The sequence below is a fragment of the Zasmidium cellare genome, assembly GCF_010093935.1.
Source record: "Zasmidium cellare ATCC 36951 unplaced genomic scaffold M409scaffold_16, whole genome shotgun sequence".
NCBI lineage: Eukaryota > Fungi > Ascomycota > Dothideomycetes > Mycosphaerellales > Mycosphaerellaceae > Zasmidium > Zasmidium cellare.
In genome coordinates this window covers 326,934-346,718 of record NW_022986960.1, presented here as the reverse complement: position 1 = coordinate 346,718, position 19,785 = coordinate 326,934, and the positions used below count along the sequence as shown (strand labels likewise).

Genomic DNA, 19,785 nt, shown 5'->3' with positions numbered 1-19,785 from the left:
AATCCGAAGTCTTCATTCATGACCTCCCAACGCCAACGCTCAACCTATGCAATCTCCGCCGTTATGCATCCTTAACTGAAGACGTTTCCCATGTTGTGCTCCCTGATATACTCGCCACCCTTCTCCGCAAACTCCTCCCTTGTTACAAACGCCTGTCTGCTTTCTCTCTCCCCCGCCCAGCTGGCAGCACCTTTCCATGCATCGAGAAGGGGATCCTTGGCTCTCCTCACGCCCAGCTGCACGTCAGCTGGCAAGACAGCCCTCAATTCACTCTTCAGCCTCTCTTCAAAGCCTTTGAACAATGTATACCCTCCAGTGATGAAAACGTCCTTGAGAATGGCGTCTCGTTCAGAATGGCCAGAAAGCCGACCCATTAGAATGTCTTCGGCAATCTCCACAATACCGGCTTGATCAACACCTGCGATACTTGGCTGGAAGACGACTTCTGGCACTCGGATCCTCTCGACGTTGAGATGAAACTGGTTGCTTTCCCTCGCACTCTCGGGATCGAATGGCCAGGGTCCCCGGGCAAAAGCGTGCAGTAAACTCTTTGTCCAGTCTTTCTGTGCCTCTTGAGTGCTTTGCTCAGTGAAATCCGGATCGAACTTAAGCAGCTGCGACTCGATGCTTTTCAGTTGCGCTCCGAGATCTTCTTCCTCGTCATCTTCGTCATCATCATTACGCCCTTGCTGGATTTCGCGGTAGATCATCCAATCGGCATCATCGGCGCCAAAGCCATCGTCGTCGTTACCGCCTCGCCGACGCTTCCGACCATGAGGATTGTCGGAGGCGAGGTTGGCGATGTGTTTCATACGCATTTGTGACGCTTGAGACTTGCGGTTGCCCAAGTCTGCCTTGAGACGTTCTCGTTCCTTCATACGCTGGATGACCTCCGAACGTGCTGCCCTCCGCTCTTCGACCCAACTGTCCAGGTCGGCCTCTCGACGAGCGTCGTCAAGCCTCTGAATCTCCGCCTGCCTGGCCTTTTCAGCTTCCTTCTCAGCCTTAGCACGGGCCCGGGCGTCGTGATTGCTCTTCAGCAGACGTTGCTGACGCTTCTGCTTCAGTCCGTCCTCATCCAGCTCCTCATCTGGCACGTCCAGCAGTGGATACGAAGGAGGTTCCTCTGGCTCCTCTTCAAGGTCACCAACATCTTTGTTTCTCTGCTTTCGGATGCTCTTCTCCATTTCTTTGATCCTCCTGTCCAGCGCGAGCTCGTCCTTGAACTCTTCCTCGTCTAGGAGCAGTCTGGCTTCCTTCTTTGTGGTTTCGGCAATCTGCTGCTGCAACTGCTTGAAGTACTCCAATTCCTGCTCCTTTCGTACCAGCTTCTCCAACCGCATCTTCGCCGCCTGCTCTTGCAGCCTCCTTCCAGCCTCTTTTCTCTTCTCCTCCGCGATCCTCAGCTCTTCCTCGGTCTTCTGAACGACCTCTTTCTCCTGGAATGGCAATTGTACGATGTGATCTCGGTCCTCAAGCCCACTCCACTCCAAGATTCTCTGTGCCTCTTGGTCGTAGTCCTGACTGACATAGCAATGGCTTCTCACCAGGTCTTCGATTTGCGTCTCATTGACCTTGCCAGATGTGAGCAAGCCAGGGTATTTCGCCTTGAGCAGTCTCGTGAGATATTCACTGCACTGTGACCGGCCCCAGTCCAATCTGGTCGCGTGTGCAATCAAAGGCTGTTGATTCACCACAGGTATCAGGTGCGTGCTCATGTGGGCACTACTGACCACCAAGCCCGTCTTCCCCTCATTCTGCCTGTAGCTGAATAGTGAATCTACGCCGTACGCAACGCTGGGTACTCCGTACAATTCAAACAGTATCTCGCTCATCGTCTTGCGCGAATAGCCCAGATTCGCCAGGGGCTCTGTCATGACCACCGGACGATCCACAACGCCATTGGTGCCGTCTATACCCAGCTTGATGAAGATGTAGTCCAAGATGCCCTCCTGCACGTCCCAGTTGTTGATAATGTTGCTCCCAGGCTCATACAAGTTCTTTGCTTGGCCACGCGCTGTGCCGTCGAAGTAAATCTCGGAACCGACAAAGGTGAGTTTTCGATTGAGCTTGCGGTCGGTGTAGCGTGCCATGAACGGTGGGAACTGGAGGCGCGGAAGGGTATCGGTCTGCCATCCTGCGCGGATGGAGGAGCTGCCATTATCGATCACGATGGCGGTGTCGGGCGTGCTGGAGCGGTAGCCTGAGTCGTCGGTCGCGAGTTGGCCGCGGTAAGGCGGATCGCTGACATTATAGACGTGAGCAGGAGGCGGTTTGGGGGAGTTACGGCCAGACTGCGACTCGATTGGGACTGTGTAGTGAGGCATCGTGACGGAGAGGCGTTATGACATGGCTTGGGATATGGTGTTGACGGTGTGATGGAGATGGGGAGACGATGCAGCGAGTCGAGGCGTGTGGTGGTGGTGGTGGTGGTGGATGGTTGGATGGATGGATGGCTGCGCTTGAGCATGTGTCGGGGACATGAAGCAGAGGAATTAAGCTCCAACATCCCTGCCGACGATCGCGCTAGTCGACGGCCAGCTGACCAATCAGATACCTTCAATCCAACGTCACGACTACACTACCCACGCTGCACAATACAATAAACCTCCCCTTACGGTTGAGATACATCTACATTGACGCCACCCCATGCACCGCCACGAAGACAATTACATAGTGCATCTCCCCAAGCTCACAGCCGCGACGGAACGGGCGCCTTCTTGACGTCTTCCACGACCTCAGCAGCACACCTCGACCCGGATCGCAACGCCCCCTCCAAGTACCCCTTCCAGTCGTACGCCAGCTCTCCGCCCGCGAAGTGGATGTGGCCAAAGACCTCCCTCAACGCGTCACTGTACTTGGCATAGTCTCCTGTCCGCATGGTGCTCGTCGGGCCGCCTTCGATGTACTCCTCCTTTAGCCACTCTTTCTGATTGATCTCGGCCACATCCAGCACGGCACCTCTATGCTCCTCGCCCACGAGCTCCACCAGGTGTTCTAACACTGCTGTCTCCCGCTGCAATGACGAAAGCTGACCGAGCGACGCGGCCGAGTCCCCATGCGAGAAGAGGGCTAGACTGTAGTGCTTCCCGGCAGCTTTGTCCGAAGTATCCCAGCTGAAATTGATCGGGCCCTTGACGCTGAAGAAGGATCCCACGAGGCCCAACTCACGCCACCATGGCCTGGCATAGGTCAAGATGATCTTGATGTAGACTGCCGGCTGCGTGCGAGTCACAATGGCTCTTTTTGCCAAAGGAAGCGGTGGCGTGAAATGGATTTTGTCGTACGTTTGCGTTGGAATCGCAACGACCACCTTGGAACACTGCACAGCCAAGCCGGCTGTTGTCTCGACGATAACACGTCTCTTGGCATGCTGTACGATGGATTGCACCGGACTGTTCAATAAAACCGAGCCAGGAGGCAATGTCCGGGCCAGACCGTGGGCGATGGCTGATGTACCCTGCTTCACCTTCAAAGATTGTGCCCCGTCCTCACCTTCAGACGCCAGCGAAAGGTAGCCATTGCCAGACTTAATATAGTCAAGGACGTAATGCAGTCCGAGATCTCGGCTTTCGCGGCCTACGATCGCCGCGGTGAAGTGACGCATGGTTTGTTTGGCCCATTCGCTGAAGTTATTGGTTTGCAACCAGTCCTCGACGCTAATATCATGATGCTTTGATGCGGCGCTTGGATTGTTGCCGTCGATTTCGCTTTGTGCTTTTTCCAGAGCCTCGATAAGCTGCAGGAGATCAGCTTCGGCCCCGTGGCACTTGATGGGCGACTAATGTTTCTCATGCGTCAGCTCGATCTGTTGGAAGTATACACTCTGGTCCCGACTCACCACCGCAATTGTATCCCTGGGAACGGGCCATGTAACGCCTTCGGCTGTTTGCCAGATTGTCGCACCGACCTCGTACTGACGATACACTTCCAGTCCGAACTTTTGCGTGAGCGCATAGATCTTGGGTTGGGTGGTCTTGTTGATCCATCCTGCACCGAGCTCGACCACGCCTTCTCTACTCTTCAATGGAACCGAGTGGCCTGCCCCCAATGCGAGACTTTGCCTCGAGCACAAGAACCTTCAAGCCGGCTTCGTGAAGGTCTGCTGCAGCTTGAATCCCACTGAAGCCGGCACCTACGACCACAACGTCGCACTGGAGGGATCCAGAAACTTCGGGTATTCCCTTCTGCTGTTCCGGCTCGCGCCAAATATTCGCTTTGCCTGGAAGGACCGCCGTCGCCTCAACTTCAAAGCGAGCTTGCGGAACGGCGAGTTTCGGAACCAGAATCAACGTCATGGTAGGACGGGCCGTGACTCCATACGTTGTTTGCAGAAACTCCACTATAGGCTCAGCCAAGATCTTGGCGTTTTCATAGTCGAAGTCCACGACCAGAATGGTCAGCTTGACCAGGTCGCGAATTGTTGCGCCGCCGGCTTGAAGAACCTTATCGACGTTGAGGAGTGCTTGCTGGACTTCCTTTCGAGAATCTTGCGGTATGGAGCCATTTGGCAGGATGCCGACTTGACCTGCTGCTATGACAGTGCGGTTTGGCCCATCGAAGTGCACACCTTGCGAATAGAGGTCCTGTGTAGGAAGATCGGAAGGATCGAAGAACGTGGGGCGAGGCATGTTGACGATGTTGAGCTGTAAGTTTCGTGAGTGTAGAGGTCGTGTGCTTGCTTGGTATATATGAATCCGAGGGAGGCCGCGGCATGCGGATGGGTAATACGTACCTATCTCTGCGCTTAGATTAAGACCTTATCTAAACGACAGCGGTGGCTTTGACAGAAGCGTTCGACTTTCGACTGTACCCAGCCCTGCTTTGCCGATAAGGTTTGGATCACGGTTCTGGATGGATGTTTTCTGAAGGAATCGAGTTGAGCTCACGTCAATTGGGTGACTTGGAGGCTGACAGGTACGTTCAAACATCGACTTTGAATGACATTGCATAGAATTTTGACATAGCTAGCCCTCAGCGCCTGTCTGCTGGATCGCGACCTCAGAAATGCCTAGTCTGCCAACATTGCGGCCATATTGTGTACTGGAGCGCCGTACTGGTTCTTTGCATGAAACCACCAATTTACCAGAGCTATAACCAAGGCAATGACCACTACGACACAAGCATAATCTGGGACGACAATCAGTGTTTTGCCCATGCAAGACATTGCATTCACATACTCATTGACTCCGACGTAGCAGGTACAGCCAGCGGGAAATTGGAGAAAACCGCAACTACCACTGTGAATACAACGGTGAGGATGTTGACCAGCCACCCAAGAACCCCCGGGAGCCGAAAAGGCCGCTCAGGGGGTAGAAGTTCCGCCGACCGTCGTTGATACAGAAGAAGAGCAATGGGTATCATGTACGAGATCTGTTGGAATGTGACTGCCGAGCCCAGGAGGGCATTGAACGCTAATCGAAAGTCAGCCCGCGAACATCTCTTAATCATGGCCGCAGAATAACGGGCACCTGTGTCGGATATAACGTATAAAACACCACAGAGGGATACGATTGCCCAAGTCGCGAGGGACGCATAGAGAGGGACCTGAAGCGTTGGGTGTATGGTCATGAGTATCTCGGAGCAGATGAAGCCGTGGTCTCGTGCAAAGACCCATGTTAGTCTGGATGCTGTCTCTTGTGCGGCGGATAATATGCTGATTGCCATGACGATCATGGCGCAGGTAATTCCAGTGGCCATGGGGAGCGAGCGCCAGCCCATGATCTGCACATTGAGGGGAAGGTAACTATGATCATGTAAGTGTCAACTCGCAATGCGACCATCCCAGGACTTTCACTGACCCTTGACTGTTGATCAAAGCTTCGGGATCAGGAATTGCGTACACGACTGCCATGGTATAGCTAAATCCCGCTATGAAGCCCATTGCGATCGTCGCCATAATGATCTTCGGCACTGTGCGCTTTGGCCCTGTGCATTCTTCCGCCATGTGAGTAGCAGCGTCCAAGCCGCAGTACATGAAGCAAAGACTCGACATGCCCGCGAGGAAGCTGATGCCGTCCGGCCAGCCAGTCACGTCGGTATAGTCGACCCAAATGACTTCGTTGCTTGCCTTGGGCTTCGAGCGAGCGAGATAGCATATGAAGTTGACTAGGAAAAGCGAGAAAGTCTCGACGACTGTATAGGTCAGTATACGTCTCACTCGAAGCCAAGAGTCCACGGTGACTGACCTCCAACGATATGCAACCACGCGAAACGCTTTAGTAGGAGCACACCTGCCAGCAGCCCTATCAAAACCAAGCCCTCATAGATCAAAAACACTTGCCATCGTTGAGCCACGTATGTCGGGTGGTACACCGAGGCAAGAGCAGTAATATATTGCGACGGTATCATTGCAATTGCAGCGCAAATACCGATCCACGAGAATACCGTGACCAGTCCCGCTGTATAGGACAGTCCACGTTCCCAGCCGGCTGGTGCGAGGATTGACGCATAATGGTACTGACCTCCAGCGGTGGGATACACAGATGCCAACTCGGCCAGAGACGCTCCAATACAGATGAAGATGAGGGTTGCTGCTATGATGCCGTATACCAGAGCCGGAACACCGCCTTCGTACAGGGCGAGCTGGAGTGTGCCAGAGACGGAGGTCCAGCTGTTGCAGATGGTGAATGCCAACGCAAAGAGGGTGGATGGGCCAAACTGCTTCCGAGTGGGCTGTGACGTAGTGATGCTGCCTTTGTCAACGTCCGGGATTTGGTCGAGGCTGGAATCTCGTCGTGGCTTTCCTTTCGACATAGTGGCCTTCTCGCTGAATCTTGACTTTCTTGCGGGACGTCTTCTGATTTTGATATATACGCCTCTACGCCCTCCTCATGGGTCGACGCACGTCACGCTACTGTGGCTGCTCATCCGCTCCCAGCTGATTCACCCCGCATCCCCTCTTACCACATGGAGTCAATATGTTAACGCCTTATCTTATCTAAACGCTAGCGCTGCCGTTCTTGTATAAGGCTGCGAGGACGCTAAACCTGAGAAAGCTTCGAAGGAGGCAATCTGGGCGGGCCCTAAACTACGTGCACCAGTACATGTACAATGTCATAAATGGGGCACGTCCATTCCGCCCTCTTATCTAAACGACGCTTCTGCCGGCCCTCCCTTCCTCTCAGTTCTGTCTTGTTTCCCCGATAGCCTCTGTACAGCCGCCATCGTTCTCTTCTTGCCCCGCTCTGCTCGGCATGGCGCCTAAGCCGCCAGGAGTGCCTTTCCCCAAGCAGTTCAGGCGAAAATACACTCGCAGTAAAGGGGGCTGTTTAGAGTGTCGTACCCGTCGGAAGAAGTGTGACCAGGTCAAACCCATCTGCACCTCTTGTGCAAACAAGGGGTGGAGCTGCTTCTGGCCAGGCCCATCGGCAGACGGACAAGACTCTAGATCAAAATGCGAGCCAGCAGCGACTAACAATACTCCTGTCGCCAGTGAATGCCGCATGCGAGCGTGGCCGGTCCATCTTAGTGCATCAATGCTCGATGCGAGACTCGTCTTGCAATCACCCGCTTCCTGGCGACTCTTCGAGAACTATATCTTCAGCACCAGCAGAATGATGTCTACGCAGGCCGCCGACCGAAACGGTTTCATTACCACTCTTCTGCCAGCCGCCAAAAGGGACGAGATGACCATGCATGCAATCCTCGCTTTGAGTGGAGCCCAGCTCAACTATCAGAACGAGGCCGCTGTGGAGATACAACAGTCTGCCGCACGGCACTATCGGCTTACTCTGAGAGGCCTCCGGGATGCAGTGGGTAATGTGTCAGCATGTACGACAGGCGCTGAATGGTTAAGGCTGAGCTTGGTCTTGACTGTACTTTGTCTTATCGAGGTGAGTGCGAGACGACTGGTGTCGCTGACAGTCCGCACTAATCAATATTTTAGGTGCTCTCTGGCCAGCCTGACGGGTCCATCTTTCTGCATCTACGTGCGCTGCGGCATTTCGTTCTCAAGATTCCGCCGCCGACTTCCTCAGCGCAGGGTGATCTTCAAAGCCAGTCACAACGAATATTTGTCCTTGAAGCATACGCCTACTACATTATAGCCTCCAACATCGTTCCATATGGCCTCATGTCTGAGCGTTATGTGCCATACGACTCATTCATGACTGACCTGGGATACATCAAAGAAGCCGAAAGCAGTGGAACGTTCTTTTGCTGTGGGTACAGCCTTTTCGAACTCATTGCGCCGACAGCATCATTGGCCGCTCAAATCGTGGAGCACCAGGAACAGAACTCTGACCACTTGAAAACGAAAGTTTTGGCTGGATATTCATGTCTGGTGGATCGTGTCTTGCTCGCACAGTATCCTTTTGGAGGACATGTTGATGCTGTCAATAACACGGCTCAGCGTCGTGCCGGCGAACTGTACCGCACTGCACTTCTGATCTGGCTCAAGATTGCAATTTGGGAACTCCATCCAGAAGGGGAGTCGCTGCTTGCCCAAACTCAAGAGCATGTTGACCTGTCTCTGGGATTGCTAGAATCCGTGCTTGTCTCTTCATATGGCACCATCGCTCTTTGGGCACTAGTAGTCATAGGTTCTTGTCTAACGCGCCAAGCCGATATCGATCGGCTCCGAAAAATATTGTCGAGAGCTACAAAGTGGCGGTTGACTGTTGTGCAGACAGTGCTGCGTCTTCTCGACTCGCTCCACGCCGATTCCAAGGGGGAGATCGCTGGCCCACGTGGACTGATGAGAGTAATGCAGGATCAAGGCATCAATCTTTGCATGGCTTAGCTGGAGTAGTTGGAGATGAGAATTGTATCGATAATGACTGGCTCGGCCACCACTGGGATAACACGATTGTAAAGTCGAAGAAGCAGTTGCACCACCATTGGGGTTTGACATTATGCTACCCATCAAATGGAATACGGATACATTATTGAATGACGTCCTTTTGAGATCAAAAGCTCTGCTTTGTTTCCCTCTCTATGAGTAGTATCTTTTGGACTATCTGCACTTCCTGTTCCAGACTAAGAGGCCACTGACGTTTTATCGACGTTCCATCTGAATCCTTCCCAAACATAAGCCGCTCTGCAGCAGAATGAGACTCATTACTTCGTGCCTCAAGCAACCTGTCTCATGACATCACCTTCCGCATCTGACACCTCAATAGTGGGTATAGGAGGCATCTCGTCAGCACCCTTTCGCGCCGTATGTCCTGTCGATCCAATCTTCTGAGAATCGGGCTCCTTCTCAATGTCGCTCTCAGCTTTGCTACCCTCTCTACTCGGTACAGAGGGTATGTCATCTGAGTTCTCCAACACACCAACCGTGCTCTTCCGATTTCTGCTAAGTTCCACAACACGCGGTCGGAGAGGTTGTTTGAACGAACTCGTGGCCACGGCTTTCTGCACGCGGCTCCTCGCGCGACTCACTGAAACTTGACGTGCCACCGAGACTTGTACAATCTGCCTTTCCAGATCTTTTGGAGACTTCACACGAGGATATGGTTCGGGTGCTTTGCCTTTGCCTTTGCCGGTCTCTGGTGTCGGTCCTGGAGGAGAGACGACCTTGACTGGAACGGAGGTGATCATGTCCCATGCCGGCTCGCTTTGCTCAAGCTCCTTATGAATCGATTCTCTGTCCGTGCAGGTCGTAACGGTTGTTGGCGTCGGGATCGAAGCTTCGCTGAAGAAAGCCGAGCCAGGCGATTCAGGGGAGCTCTCGAGTGTGCTTTTGCGCTCTTTGAAAGCGGCGGTGACGGGCGAGACTGCACCAGGGGGTGCCGTGTTGGAGCGTACCAGTGGCCTGGGTCGGTGAATCGCCGTCGAGGGACCCTGCGCTGTCATTCCCTCGATCTCGACATTTCTGCCCTCCACTTTAATCGACAGCGACCGTGACAGATGAGGGGAAGTCAGGCTGCGTTGTGGTATTGCTGAGATGTGAGTCGAGATACGCAAGTCCTCACAACTTTCTTCATCTGTAGCTGGTCTCTTGCCTGATTTCTTTCGTTGTAGTCGAGACTGTCTCCGTTCAAGCAACGACGGCTTCGAATCGTTCGAAAGCAGCTTCTCAAACATGACGCTGTACCTCTCAAATTCGGGTCTTTCAAATGTCACTTCCAGCCTTGGCGTTCGCGCGATCGACAAAGCCTCCATGCCCTTGTTGTCTGACGATATTGGCGAGTCGTGGCGATCCTGCTCTTTGGGAGAGAAGATATCTTCAGAGTCCTGATATCTATGTGTTTTGAGGCGAGGAGATGGTGTCGAACTTCCACGAGTGTAAGGCACACGACTGATTCTGGCCTTCAGTGCTGGCATGAAGGAGGTGCGATCCACCTCACTGCGAGATTCGGGTCGTGTCTCGCCTTGATGAAGGGAGGGTGACCCGGAATGCATTCGTCGATGTTGTTTGTTCGAGACAGGCTTCGGCGAGGGGAGCACAGGCGACGGTGCTTCCGAAGGAGCCAACGTGCGGATGATGGGAGAGCATGGTGCTGGTGGATCGCCAGGTGAGGTTGGCCGCTGCGCTTGTGTGGACTTGGACGTCCAGCGAAAGATGGTACCTAGGGTCTTCCAGCTCGACTTTTTCCTCCTTTGCTCGGGACTTTGATTGAGAATCACATCTTCCCCGGGAGGACGAGGTGGTGCACGATTGGGTGGTTGATGCATCCTCGTCGAGATGTGATCCGCTGTAAATGACCGGCCCCAGCTGGGCGGCGCGTTCGAGGGACTACCAATAGCAATACCAATCTTTGGACTTTCGTAGTTCTGCAGGGGACTCTCGTGTTGCTGCAACGGCGACGGAGAATGGTGGAAAGTGGCACTCCGTGGGGGAGGGGGTAGTCGAGGTGAAGGTGTGGGGAATCTGAAGGTATCCAGGCCGTCCTTATACTCAAGCGTCTGGCCGACCAGGTGGAGATCCTCGCTACATGTTGGCTCTTTGACCTCTCTGGCCGCCGTGCGAGCCTTGGACAAGCTGCGCTTACGCTTCTCCAGCCCCGCCGCTGTATTCGGTCGCTTGCCCAGAGATTTCCTGTGTTCCGCAACCGCTTCGTCGATGGATTCGAAGACATCGCGGCGTGGTTGATGCTCAGCCACTTTGCGCTGACCCATCCTCGGACCTGCACCTTTTGGTTCGTCTTTCTTCATGCGTGCTGAGTGGGACCGCTCGAGGAATTTCATGTTGGCGGGGAACGTTCAAGTAGGAGCGGTTCGCAGAATGTCAAAGCAGTGCAAGGTTCAGAACAGCATAAGTAGAGTTGACATTTCATGCAGAACTCTCTTCGGTAGATTGCGAGCGTTTCGAAGTCTGGTGGTAGATATGTGTATAAACAGAATGAAAGGTGAGATGCGGTAGCGCTCTATCCAGAGAGTCGGGTGTCGCGGATACAACACAGTCGCCAGAGAAGGAGTGACTCTGAAACTCGAAACAACACAGCTGCGAAAGAAACCTGTTGGCAAAGAGAGGAAGAAGGGATAAGCGGAAAGCAACAGCACAGTGCTGGACGTGGCAACGTGAAGTAGGCGGGAAGACGGTGACGATGAGCAGAAACGGGTGAAATTACCTTCATTCTCTGCCCGCCGCTCGCGCAAACGAAACAGGCGCTCTTGGCGGACTCGCGAAGCGCAGTGCGTAATGAAAAGGACTCAACATGTTGCTCAGTCGCTGCAGCAGAGAGCCGCCCGGAGAGGCCAACCCGGCGCGCAATCCTGGTCTCTCATCCCACAACATCGTATCCCGGCCAGCCCTACCGCGTACGGCAGAGTCAGCGACAGAGGCTGGCTGCAAGAGGAGCAGAGCGCATGTCGTCGGCGACGCAACGCGTGGTGAGGCGTGGTCCGATTCGCAGGCAGGACGAGGAGGAGCATGTCGGTCTCGTGTGTTGGTGCTGTGTGCTCTGTTCAAACGTGGGCGGGTGGCCGTGTTGCGCTGGCAGCTGATTGCGGCAAATTCGAGGTGCGTCCAGTGAGAATATGAGGTTCGGGTTTCAGCTTGACGAGGCGTCACCCGCGCACGGACCATGCGGGAGTCGACTTGCGCTAGCGTCTCGTTTCAGCGTTTCACAGAAATCGTTCCCACGTGATCTACGATCCATCCTTGTCTGGCCATGGAGACCGATCGGTCGCGACGTGATGACCCTGAGGCACGATAACCGCAGCCGATCGGATCGGATCGCAGGGACTGGCGATAAGGAGATTGACGGCGGCACTTTGAGTCTGTATTGACCTTGCCATCCAAGTCCCTCGTACATCGTTCCCTGTATGCAAAACGCTTGCCCGCTATTGATACCTTTGAGAGAACTTTCTCTGAGGTGGTGACTCTCACCTTGATAATGTGGACGGCTCGTGTGCTGACCACAGGTTGAAAGGTGGAGATATTTTTGCCATTGAAACGATGCAGACATTTTATCAAGCTCAAAGCGTGTGAGTCTGGCCAGAAAACACGAACTTGAATCCCCTCAAAGATTAATTCCTTTGTCTTGTCGTGGGGGCTTGACGTGCGATCGAAGTCGTCCGATCGTTGATTCGAGAAAGTCGCCCTGTGTCCCTCGTCTCTTGTTTGGGAACGAATACTTGCTGTTTGGCTGCGAGATGTCAAAGAGAAGTGCAGGATCGAAGTTCACCATACCTCACTACACAAGGCGGCCTGGCGTTCGCGAAGAAGTGTGGTACGAGCTACTTGCTGGCGCAACGGTTGATATGTATTTGGGCGGCCGTCATTCCAGATCCTTTGCTGCTGACCATAGCTTCTCATCGAGATGTGTACTTTAAGTGAGCATACTGAGATGTATGGTTTGACGTTCGAAGTACGTTCGACGCGAGTCTCGCGAGCGATGAAGTTGTCGTGGCAAGATGATGTGGTTGAAGCGGATCTGGCGGGAGCGAGCCGGAAGCCGGGCCAGTAGTGTGGGGCCCCAAGCGCCAGATCTTGACCTGCAAACATCACGCCCTCTCCTCCACCTCCTCCACCTCATCTTCCATCATCAACAAGACATGACAGCCTTCATCTGCTCCAGCTCACCGCTGGTCACGACTACGATCGGCGAACTCAATGCAGACGAGCTGTCCCAAAGCCGTGTCTGCTGCAGCTGTAGCCTCCAGCCTCTTCTTTGTTGCTAGTCGTACCGAGGGCCTGGAATCACAGTCACCGCCGCCATCACCATCGCACAGGCGCTTGCCTCGAGCTCAACGACGTCTTTGAAGCCGACAAAGTGCGCCCTGGCCCGATCATCACGGCAGCCCATGGAGGACAAGAAGGTCTGTTCTATCGGTCCCGAACAAAGCAGTGATGGGGATCATGCGCCTCGGTACATGAGCCGACAGAGTGCATCGCATCTGATAGATGGCCCCGAGCTCGGTCGAACATCGTCTGTGCTTGGCGGCACCTCTCCAGGACTGGCAAGAGCGGGTCGTCTCCTGCCCTTCTTTTGGACGGTTTCTGAGGCGCATGCAAGTACTTCGGCATGCGGTTAGGTAAGTCACACACATGCAGTGCTGATCCCGCACGGCTGCCAAGTCGAGACATGTATAACTGCTTCGTGATGAGCCTTCCTTTCCCGTCTACATCATCCGCAAGAGATTCTTCGTCTTCTCTTCACTGCCATCTTCTATCTCGATGGCAGCCGCCCCGAACACGCTTGGATGCGTCGCAGCTGTCGTGTCGGCATTCCAGAGTGGCGCGGATCTCTTCCAGAGTATCAAGGATCGCTCAAGCAGGAGGAGGCGCATGAAAGAGAGTGACTGGGAGCGAGCAGTCGAAGGAAAAATTCTTCACCGATCTCTTATTGACGGCGCCGTCCAATGCCAGGCCGTCAGCGGAGAGAAATGTCGCCAATTTGGAGAGGAATTTGTCAAAGGCGACGCCGTTACCATGTCGGAGCTGCAGAATGTCATGGTGACCCTTCAGACTGAGGTCATTAGTGCTTTGCAGATTGGACGAGCTGTCCAGAATGCAACCCTGGATCTGTTGGCGCTGCACGAAGTTGTTGTCGTGAGTAAAGCCAATGCTTTGCGGGCAATGCATCACCTTTGCAAGCGCCTGATGACAACGGCGCCGCCTCAATACGGGACATTGCACTCTCCTGTTCAGTCGCCAGGTCTGGTGAGCCGCCATTCTTTCGCAGCACGTAGCGACAGTACTCACGGCTGTTCGGATTCAATGGGTGTGAGCATACCTCAAGCAGTCTCCATGCCTCCACCGGGAATACCTGAAAGAAGCCCAGCACGGATGTTGTCTCGACTCCAGCTCAAGGATGCATTTCCAAGACGCAGCTTGACAAAGTCACTAAAGGCCCGATCGTCGGCCTGGTTTCTTCAGAGTAAACGACATGTCGATGCAGAAGTGGACGACGATACCGAACGCAACAACAGAGCTTCGATACACGACTCCGCCGTGGGTAGCAGTGTTGCCTATTCACATCATCATCACTCGACAAGCATTTTATCGTCTGACCTTGATTTTATCGAGCAAAGGCGATCGTCATGCGCAACGGCAGACTCGTTTGAGCATCCTGAGGATTTCTACACCACAGCACAGTGTTCACCCCAGGAGAAAGGACACGCATCATCGCCTTCGCTTTCACGTTCGAGCAAATTTCAACCACTCTCGCCAACGCAGTACGAATTTCGAGACGACATATCAAAAGCCAGTCACGTCGCCGCCATGGAAGACCAGTGTCTAAAGCGGTCGTCTCAACAGCTGCCCGCGTCTCCCTTGCGTGTTTTCCCAATGCAAGCCATTCATCCTGCCCTCCGGTAGTCTGTACCGAAGAAGTACACATCAAGGGCTGCGACGCAAAGTTTAATCTCAACTCTCTCATCAAGCATGGATCATTGGACTGCAAGATCTCTTGTAGCTGGCCATGGACAGATCAGGTTGTGGTGGAACGCGCAGCAGTTTTTATGCGAGATCGATCCCTCTTCATCGCATCTACCAGCCGTTCTCATCGACGTCTGGAAGTTGATAGAAGCCGAACCCGAAAGCATTGTCGCCTCTTCCGTACCCGCGGGTGACCTCCGACCTATCCAACATCTGTTGGATCCACGAAGTCATATTAAGATCTCTTCGAAGAACTTTACCAGCCAACCTCAGTGGAAACAGCCAGAACAAAGCGGGAGTGCCTTCTGTGTCTCGGGTGTGACATAGCTGATGCTCGAAGCTGCACACAATCTCAAGCGCTGCTACTCGCATTGATATCATTCCTGGTACCAAGACTTCGAAGGCGGGACCTGGGTTGGATCGAGATTTAGTTGCAACATGCACAATCTGCAGTTGGGCTTCTTGCACGCTGAGCTCAGAATAGAGCAAGCCCAGAAGACAAATCAACACCGCGTTATAGAGCGATGTCTCAACGCTTTTCGCAAAGGAGCTCTGGCGAGGTGAGGCTGCAACGTCACTGCCATGACCTGGGTGACTGGCTCTAGCACTCTCCGTCCCATCGGCTGCACCACGAGACTCCCAAACCCATCGCCATCGAAAGAGTATGTCGAGCTGCTGCAGGACTCGATGTAGCAAGTCATGGCGCAAGGAGGTTTCATCACATACCCGGAGTGCTCTTTGATCTTGTAGGAACCCAGGAACATGAACCAATATGTCTACCAATTCGTCCTGGGGACACTTCGAGGCTGGATCGAGATGCCACGGATCGATTCTCCACTGCTCGTCCTCCAAGAAAAGCCTCGTCCGTTGTAGAAGACCAACAGTCACCAGAGTTGCGCGACAGCTCGAGAAAGCCGCTCGAAGGGCCGGTCGACAAAACGCCTTTGGACCGGCGACTTGAAGAAGCCTGAACAACCCCATCACATGACTTTGAGACTCTGCTTGGTCTGCGTGGGAAGAAGAGTGAAGAAGGAATATCAGTATGGGTACCAGGAGTTCTGCAAATGTTGGATCCGACGGGTTTGCCAATCCAGCTCGAACCTTGGTGATAGCTTGGCCATACAGTTCCACGCCTTCGATTTGGAGATCGTTTGACGCATGATACCGGCCAAAAGTCGTCTGTGAGAAGGCAGAGCAAGCTTGTTGCGACAGAACTCCGAGTCTACCCTGTGCGGAAAGCCGAAGCGACGGGCTGCCGTACGTGGACCATACGAAGTTCGTGAAGAGGAACGCGTATTGTATATCAGGCTTGAATGCGACCAGACTCATCTCGCGTGGGAGAAAATTGTTCTGCACTGTTGGCTCCGCCGTCACACCTCGAGACGATTGAGTAGCGATGCAAAACCCCAAGGCTCGTTCGTAGCCTGTTGAAGTGAGCCAACCATGGGCAACATCAAAGATTGCGGCCGACATACCTGCACACCTGTACCCGGCTTTGAGACATCTTGCACATGCCGGCTTCTCTTCGCCTTGAGATGGCTAATGTTAGCCCGAATGCCAACATCATACAGGTTTGCTTACATACCGCATCTCACTCTCCTCTTTTTGCAGGTGTGGCAAGCTCTGCTTTTCCCTGCAACTCCAACCATAGAGCTGGATTAAACACTGCGTGTCGAGAATTGCTTCCTCATCCGGGGCGGCCCATTCTAATAAACAACCACACGAAATCGGGCCTCCGGTTTCAGCTCAAGCACCTCGAGCAATGCTTCCAAATATGGGAAAGCGCCTTGGCTGGTAGCAGGGGTACGGCCAGCCGGGTCGTTGATAACTTCGAGTGGGCTGAATGTTCACGGTGATGCCGAAGTCAGCTGGGAGTACGTAGTAGTTGGAGCCAGGCCGTCGGCAAAAGACTATTTTCATAAACATAAGCAGCGTATCACAGCATTTGAAGCCTTGCCTCGTCGCAGCACTGGACGCCGTATGGAGAGCTGAAGGCTGAGAAAGTGCTAAGTGAAGATATAAAACAAGATCGGCTTGATGGCTCCATCTACAGCAACAAGCCATTCCGTTTTGCCTCACGAGCTCCGCTGAAGGTGTTCAGCAGATATAACTTCTTCGCTGCCATCATCGGCGCTTGTAGGCATTGAGGCCCAAAAATGCTACTATCCGCCAAACGCTCAATGCACCGAATACATGATCCCAATCTCGATCAGCTCGACAAACACGGTCTTCAACTTCACCCATTGGTCTGACGACTTTGCTCTCGAACAATTCCTAGCTGGCGCAACGACACGACCGGATGCTGGCTTTTCAGGTATCGTCGAAGGCACGGTACAAATAGATGCCGACTACAACATTGCCGCTTCGTTCTGCACCCCTAAGTACCCATCTGGCTACGGAAAGGAGAAGGAGATACTCCTCGCAACTCATGGTATTGGACCTGGACGCGAGCACTGGAATTCGGCGTACAAGCCTGAAACGTACAACTTCGTTCAGCATGCCATCGATCGACGGTATTCAGTGTTCTTTTATGATCGTCTCGGCTGTGGGTTGTCGTCCAAGTACGTTGTCTGAGACCTCTATTACTATATCCTTGCTAATGCTGCACAGGCTGTCTGGATACGAAGCACAACTCAGTCAGGGCATTGCAGTACTTCGAGAGCTCGCTACCATCGTACGCGGGGGACAGTATACTGGAGCGATTGGTATGCCTTCGAAGCTTGCCTTGATTGGGTTCTCATATGGATCGTACATCACTCATTTCACCATCACCGACACTCCTGACATCGCCGATGCCGTTGTTTTGACAGGTATTGGGCTTAACACGACTGGGGTCAACGGGAATGGCTTGCTCCGGTCTTTTGCACCTCGGATTGCTAGTGCTCAGAAGGAGAAGCGTTTTGCTCAGCTTGACAGCGGCTATCTAAGCTGGGCAGATATCTTGGCTATGACCTTGAAGTGAGTTAGTCACGAAAGTCTGAACGCTCTTTGCTGACTGACCGTAGCTACTTCTACTATCTGAACTACGAGGTCGCGGCCGCCGAGTACACCGAAAGGAAGAAACAGGCATTCTCGATCGGAGAGTTCCTGACCTTCAACGGAGGCTTCTATGGCAATTACGACGCAAGCCGGTTCACTGGCTCCGCTTTAGTAAGTGGGATTGATGTTGTACACTTTCGACTTGCTAAACCTTTGCTTAGGCCATAACCGCTGAAACAGATTACATAGTCTGTGACGGCTACTCTCCTGGCATATACGACGAGCCTGCGGACACGTATTACAGAAACGCGAAAAAGTTTGTCAAACATCTGGTCCCCGAGGCAAGCCATAACATCAATTTCCACAAGAACGCTCCAGCTACCTATGGTGTTATTCTTGATTTCTTAAGTGAGAACATGTGAAGACAATGAAAAAAACTTGGGATACGAATAGATCTGCGGGTCGGTTACAGAGGGAATAATTGTTGTTTACAGAGTTTCTACATTAAGCGATTTGCTTCAAGCGCGTCTAGTACAGCCTTGCTTGTTTTCCAGTCACCCGCTTACATTGCTTTAAGTTTCTTTCACGCGTGAAGCGCAGACATCTCGTATAGTAGATCTTTGCTTATATATATAACAAGGGAAGTTTATATTGTTTCTAGACTTAGAACGCACTCTACTATACTTTTTCTAGACATCTACTTATCCTGTTAACTGTAAAGCCTCTGAACGTGCAGTGCGGTTTCCGCTTAGACAGAGCACTGCAGTTGTGCCAGATTGGGACATATGTCACCGTTCAAGCTTCGCATGGCTAGACACGAACGCAGTTTGTTTTCAATTTAGGCAGTTTCCATAGGTTCTTCAACAATTCTATTGCAATCTCCGCAGGACCGATTTTAAGGCGAGCTGGTCAAAGTGCAAGTTGGACGAGAGACAGAACACTCAAAGTTCAAAATCCAGAAGTTGGAGAACAGGGAGGAAGAGCTCCAAATGTGAGAACCAAGCCAGGAGCCTTTAACAAGCGAAACGAGACTGGAAGGTCTATTGTAGCTCCCAATCATCGATGCAGCTTACCCTTACTTAACAGAACCTTGCAATACTTTAGTCTTTGGCTAGAAGCAAATTGTTCTCCTGTTCAAAGTATGATGAGCTTTCGATGCTAAAGATGAAACGGTACTCGCTCCCCAGAGCTTGAACACTAACGCCGAAGATGACAACAGCCAGGTTCACGCTCAACAACAGCAGAATCGCCTTACTTCTGGGAAGTTCATTTGCAGCGCAGAATTTATCTTGTACGTTCTCTTGTGAACGCGAGGCAGTGTTCTGGTTTGTTACTAACCGCGTCGAGGGCCAGCGGCAACTTCGTCTGTAACAACAAGGGACGCCATTGGTCGCACTACCAAGCCACGAGGATTCTGGATCGCGTCGAGCTCTACATAGAAGAGCTCCAGGAGACCGAAAACCCCAACAAGGCGCCTTTTCGGCCATGGCAGCCCAGCCAGCGAGCCAATCTCATCGTCAACATAGATCAGCAGACCAAGACTGGCCTACCAACGCGCTATTCCGTCCACGGATCGTCTGGAATCTTGGTCAAGTCAGAGCGTCGATATGGCCGGACCAACTCGCGTCTTCGACGTGTGCGTAAGTGGATCGATATAAACCGCGATCAGCTGGAGAAGTGGTTGGATGAGAACACGTCGGCAGATGGTATCCTTCTCGACCGTAAGTACCACGTTTGGGAGATTCGTTTCCAAATATTAACATCTTTCAGGCACTGTGCCAACCATCGATCAGCGATATCGTCGTCGACAACACGAAACACACATCAGTTCTGTCTGGCATATGAATCTGATCGATTCCATCACACGCATCGAGGCGAGTGTTGTGCATTTGCTTACCTGATTCGCCCCTGTCCAGCGCTTGCCTTATTTCTTTTCATTCTTTGCACACTCCTTATGCCGCTCCGAGTGGTGATCCCCGTTACTCGCGAACTGTCCAAGGTGTCTGGAGAACGATTTGAAGCCTGGTCGATCCAAA

At 52.9% G+C, this 19,785-nt stretch overlaps 7 protein-coding genes across 7 annotated transcripts; 3 read left to right on the top strand and 4 right to left on the bottom strand.

Moving 5' to 3' along the window:
- Positions 1–71: 71 nt before the first annotated feature.
- Positions 72–2,327, bottom strand: M409DRAFT_36633 (uncharacterized protein; the record flags this gene model as incomplete). The annotated part of the gene is made up of 1 exon (XM_033810585.1): positions 72–2,327. The coding sequence occupies one exon, from the start codon at positions 2,325–2,327 to the stop codon at positions 72–74; it is 2,256 nt and encodes a 751-aa protein (XP_033668040.1).
- Positions 2,328–2,692: 365 nt separating this feature from the next.
- On the bottom strand, positions 2,693–4,631 carry M409DRAFT_66199 (uncharacterized protein; the record flags this gene model as incomplete). Its single annotated transcript, XM_033816835.1, has 3 exons — positions 2,693–3,753; positions 3,907–3,990; positions 4,034–4,631. The coding sequence occupies 3 exons, from the start codon at positions 4,629–4,631 to the stop codon at positions 2,693–2,695; spliced, it is 1,743 nt and encodes a 580-aa protein (XP_033668039.1).
- Positions 4,632–5,011: 380 nt separating this feature from the next.
- M409DRAFT_66198 (uncharacterized protein) lies at positions 5,012–6,911 on the bottom strand (the record flags this gene model as incomplete). The annotated part of the gene is made up of 6 exons (XM_033816834.1): positions 5,012–5,130; positions 5,181–5,414; positions 5,472–5,746; positions 5,802–6,135; positions 6,189–6,691; positions 6,907–6,911. 6 exons carry the CDS (start codon positions 6,909–6,911, stop codon positions 5,012–5,014), a joined length of 1,470 nt encoding a protein of 489 aa, XP_033668038.1.
- A 567-nt stretch (positions 6,912–7,478) lies between these two features.
- M409DRAFT_22578 (uncharacterized protein) lies at positions 7,479–8,743 on the top strand (the record flags this gene model as incomplete). Its single annotated transcript, XM_033806396.1, has 2 exons — positions 7,479–7,835; positions 7,889–8,743. The coding sequence occupies 2 exons, from the start codon at positions 7,479–7,481 to the stop codon at positions 8,741–8,743; spliced, it is 1,212 nt and encodes a 403-aa protein (XP_033668037.1).
- A 329-nt stretch (positions 8,744–9,072) lies between these two features.
- Positions 9,073–11,133, bottom strand: M409DRAFT_22577 (uncharacterized protein; the record flags this gene model as incomplete). Its single annotated transcript, XM_033806395.1, has 1 exon — positions 9,073–11,133. One exon carries the CDS (start codon positions 11,131–11,133, stop codon positions 9,073–9,075), a length of 2,061 nt encoding a protein of 686 aa, XP_033668036.1.
- A 2,434-nt stretch (positions 11,134–13,567) lies between these two features.
- M409DRAFT_54343 (uncharacterized protein) lies at positions 13,568–14,710 on the top strand (the record flags this gene model as incomplete). The annotated part of the gene is made up of 1 exon (XM_033812683.1): positions 13,568–14,710. The coding sequence occupies one exon, from the start codon at positions 13,568–13,570 to the stop codon at positions 14,708–14,710; it is 1,143 nt and encodes a 380-aa protein (XP_033668035.1).
- Positions 14,711–16,963: 2,253 nt separating this feature from the next.
- M409DRAFT_54342 (uncharacterized protein) lies at positions 16,964–18,171 on the top strand (the record flags this gene model as incomplete). Its single annotated transcript, XM_033812682.1, has 4 exons — positions 16,964–17,331; positions 17,381–17,728; positions 17,776–17,920; positions 17,971–18,171. 4 exons carry the CDS (start codon positions 16,964–16,966, stop codon positions 18,169–18,171), a joined length of 1,062 nt encoding a protein of 353 aa, XP_033668034.1.
- Between the last annotated feature and the right edge of the window lie 1,614 nt (positions 18,172–19,785).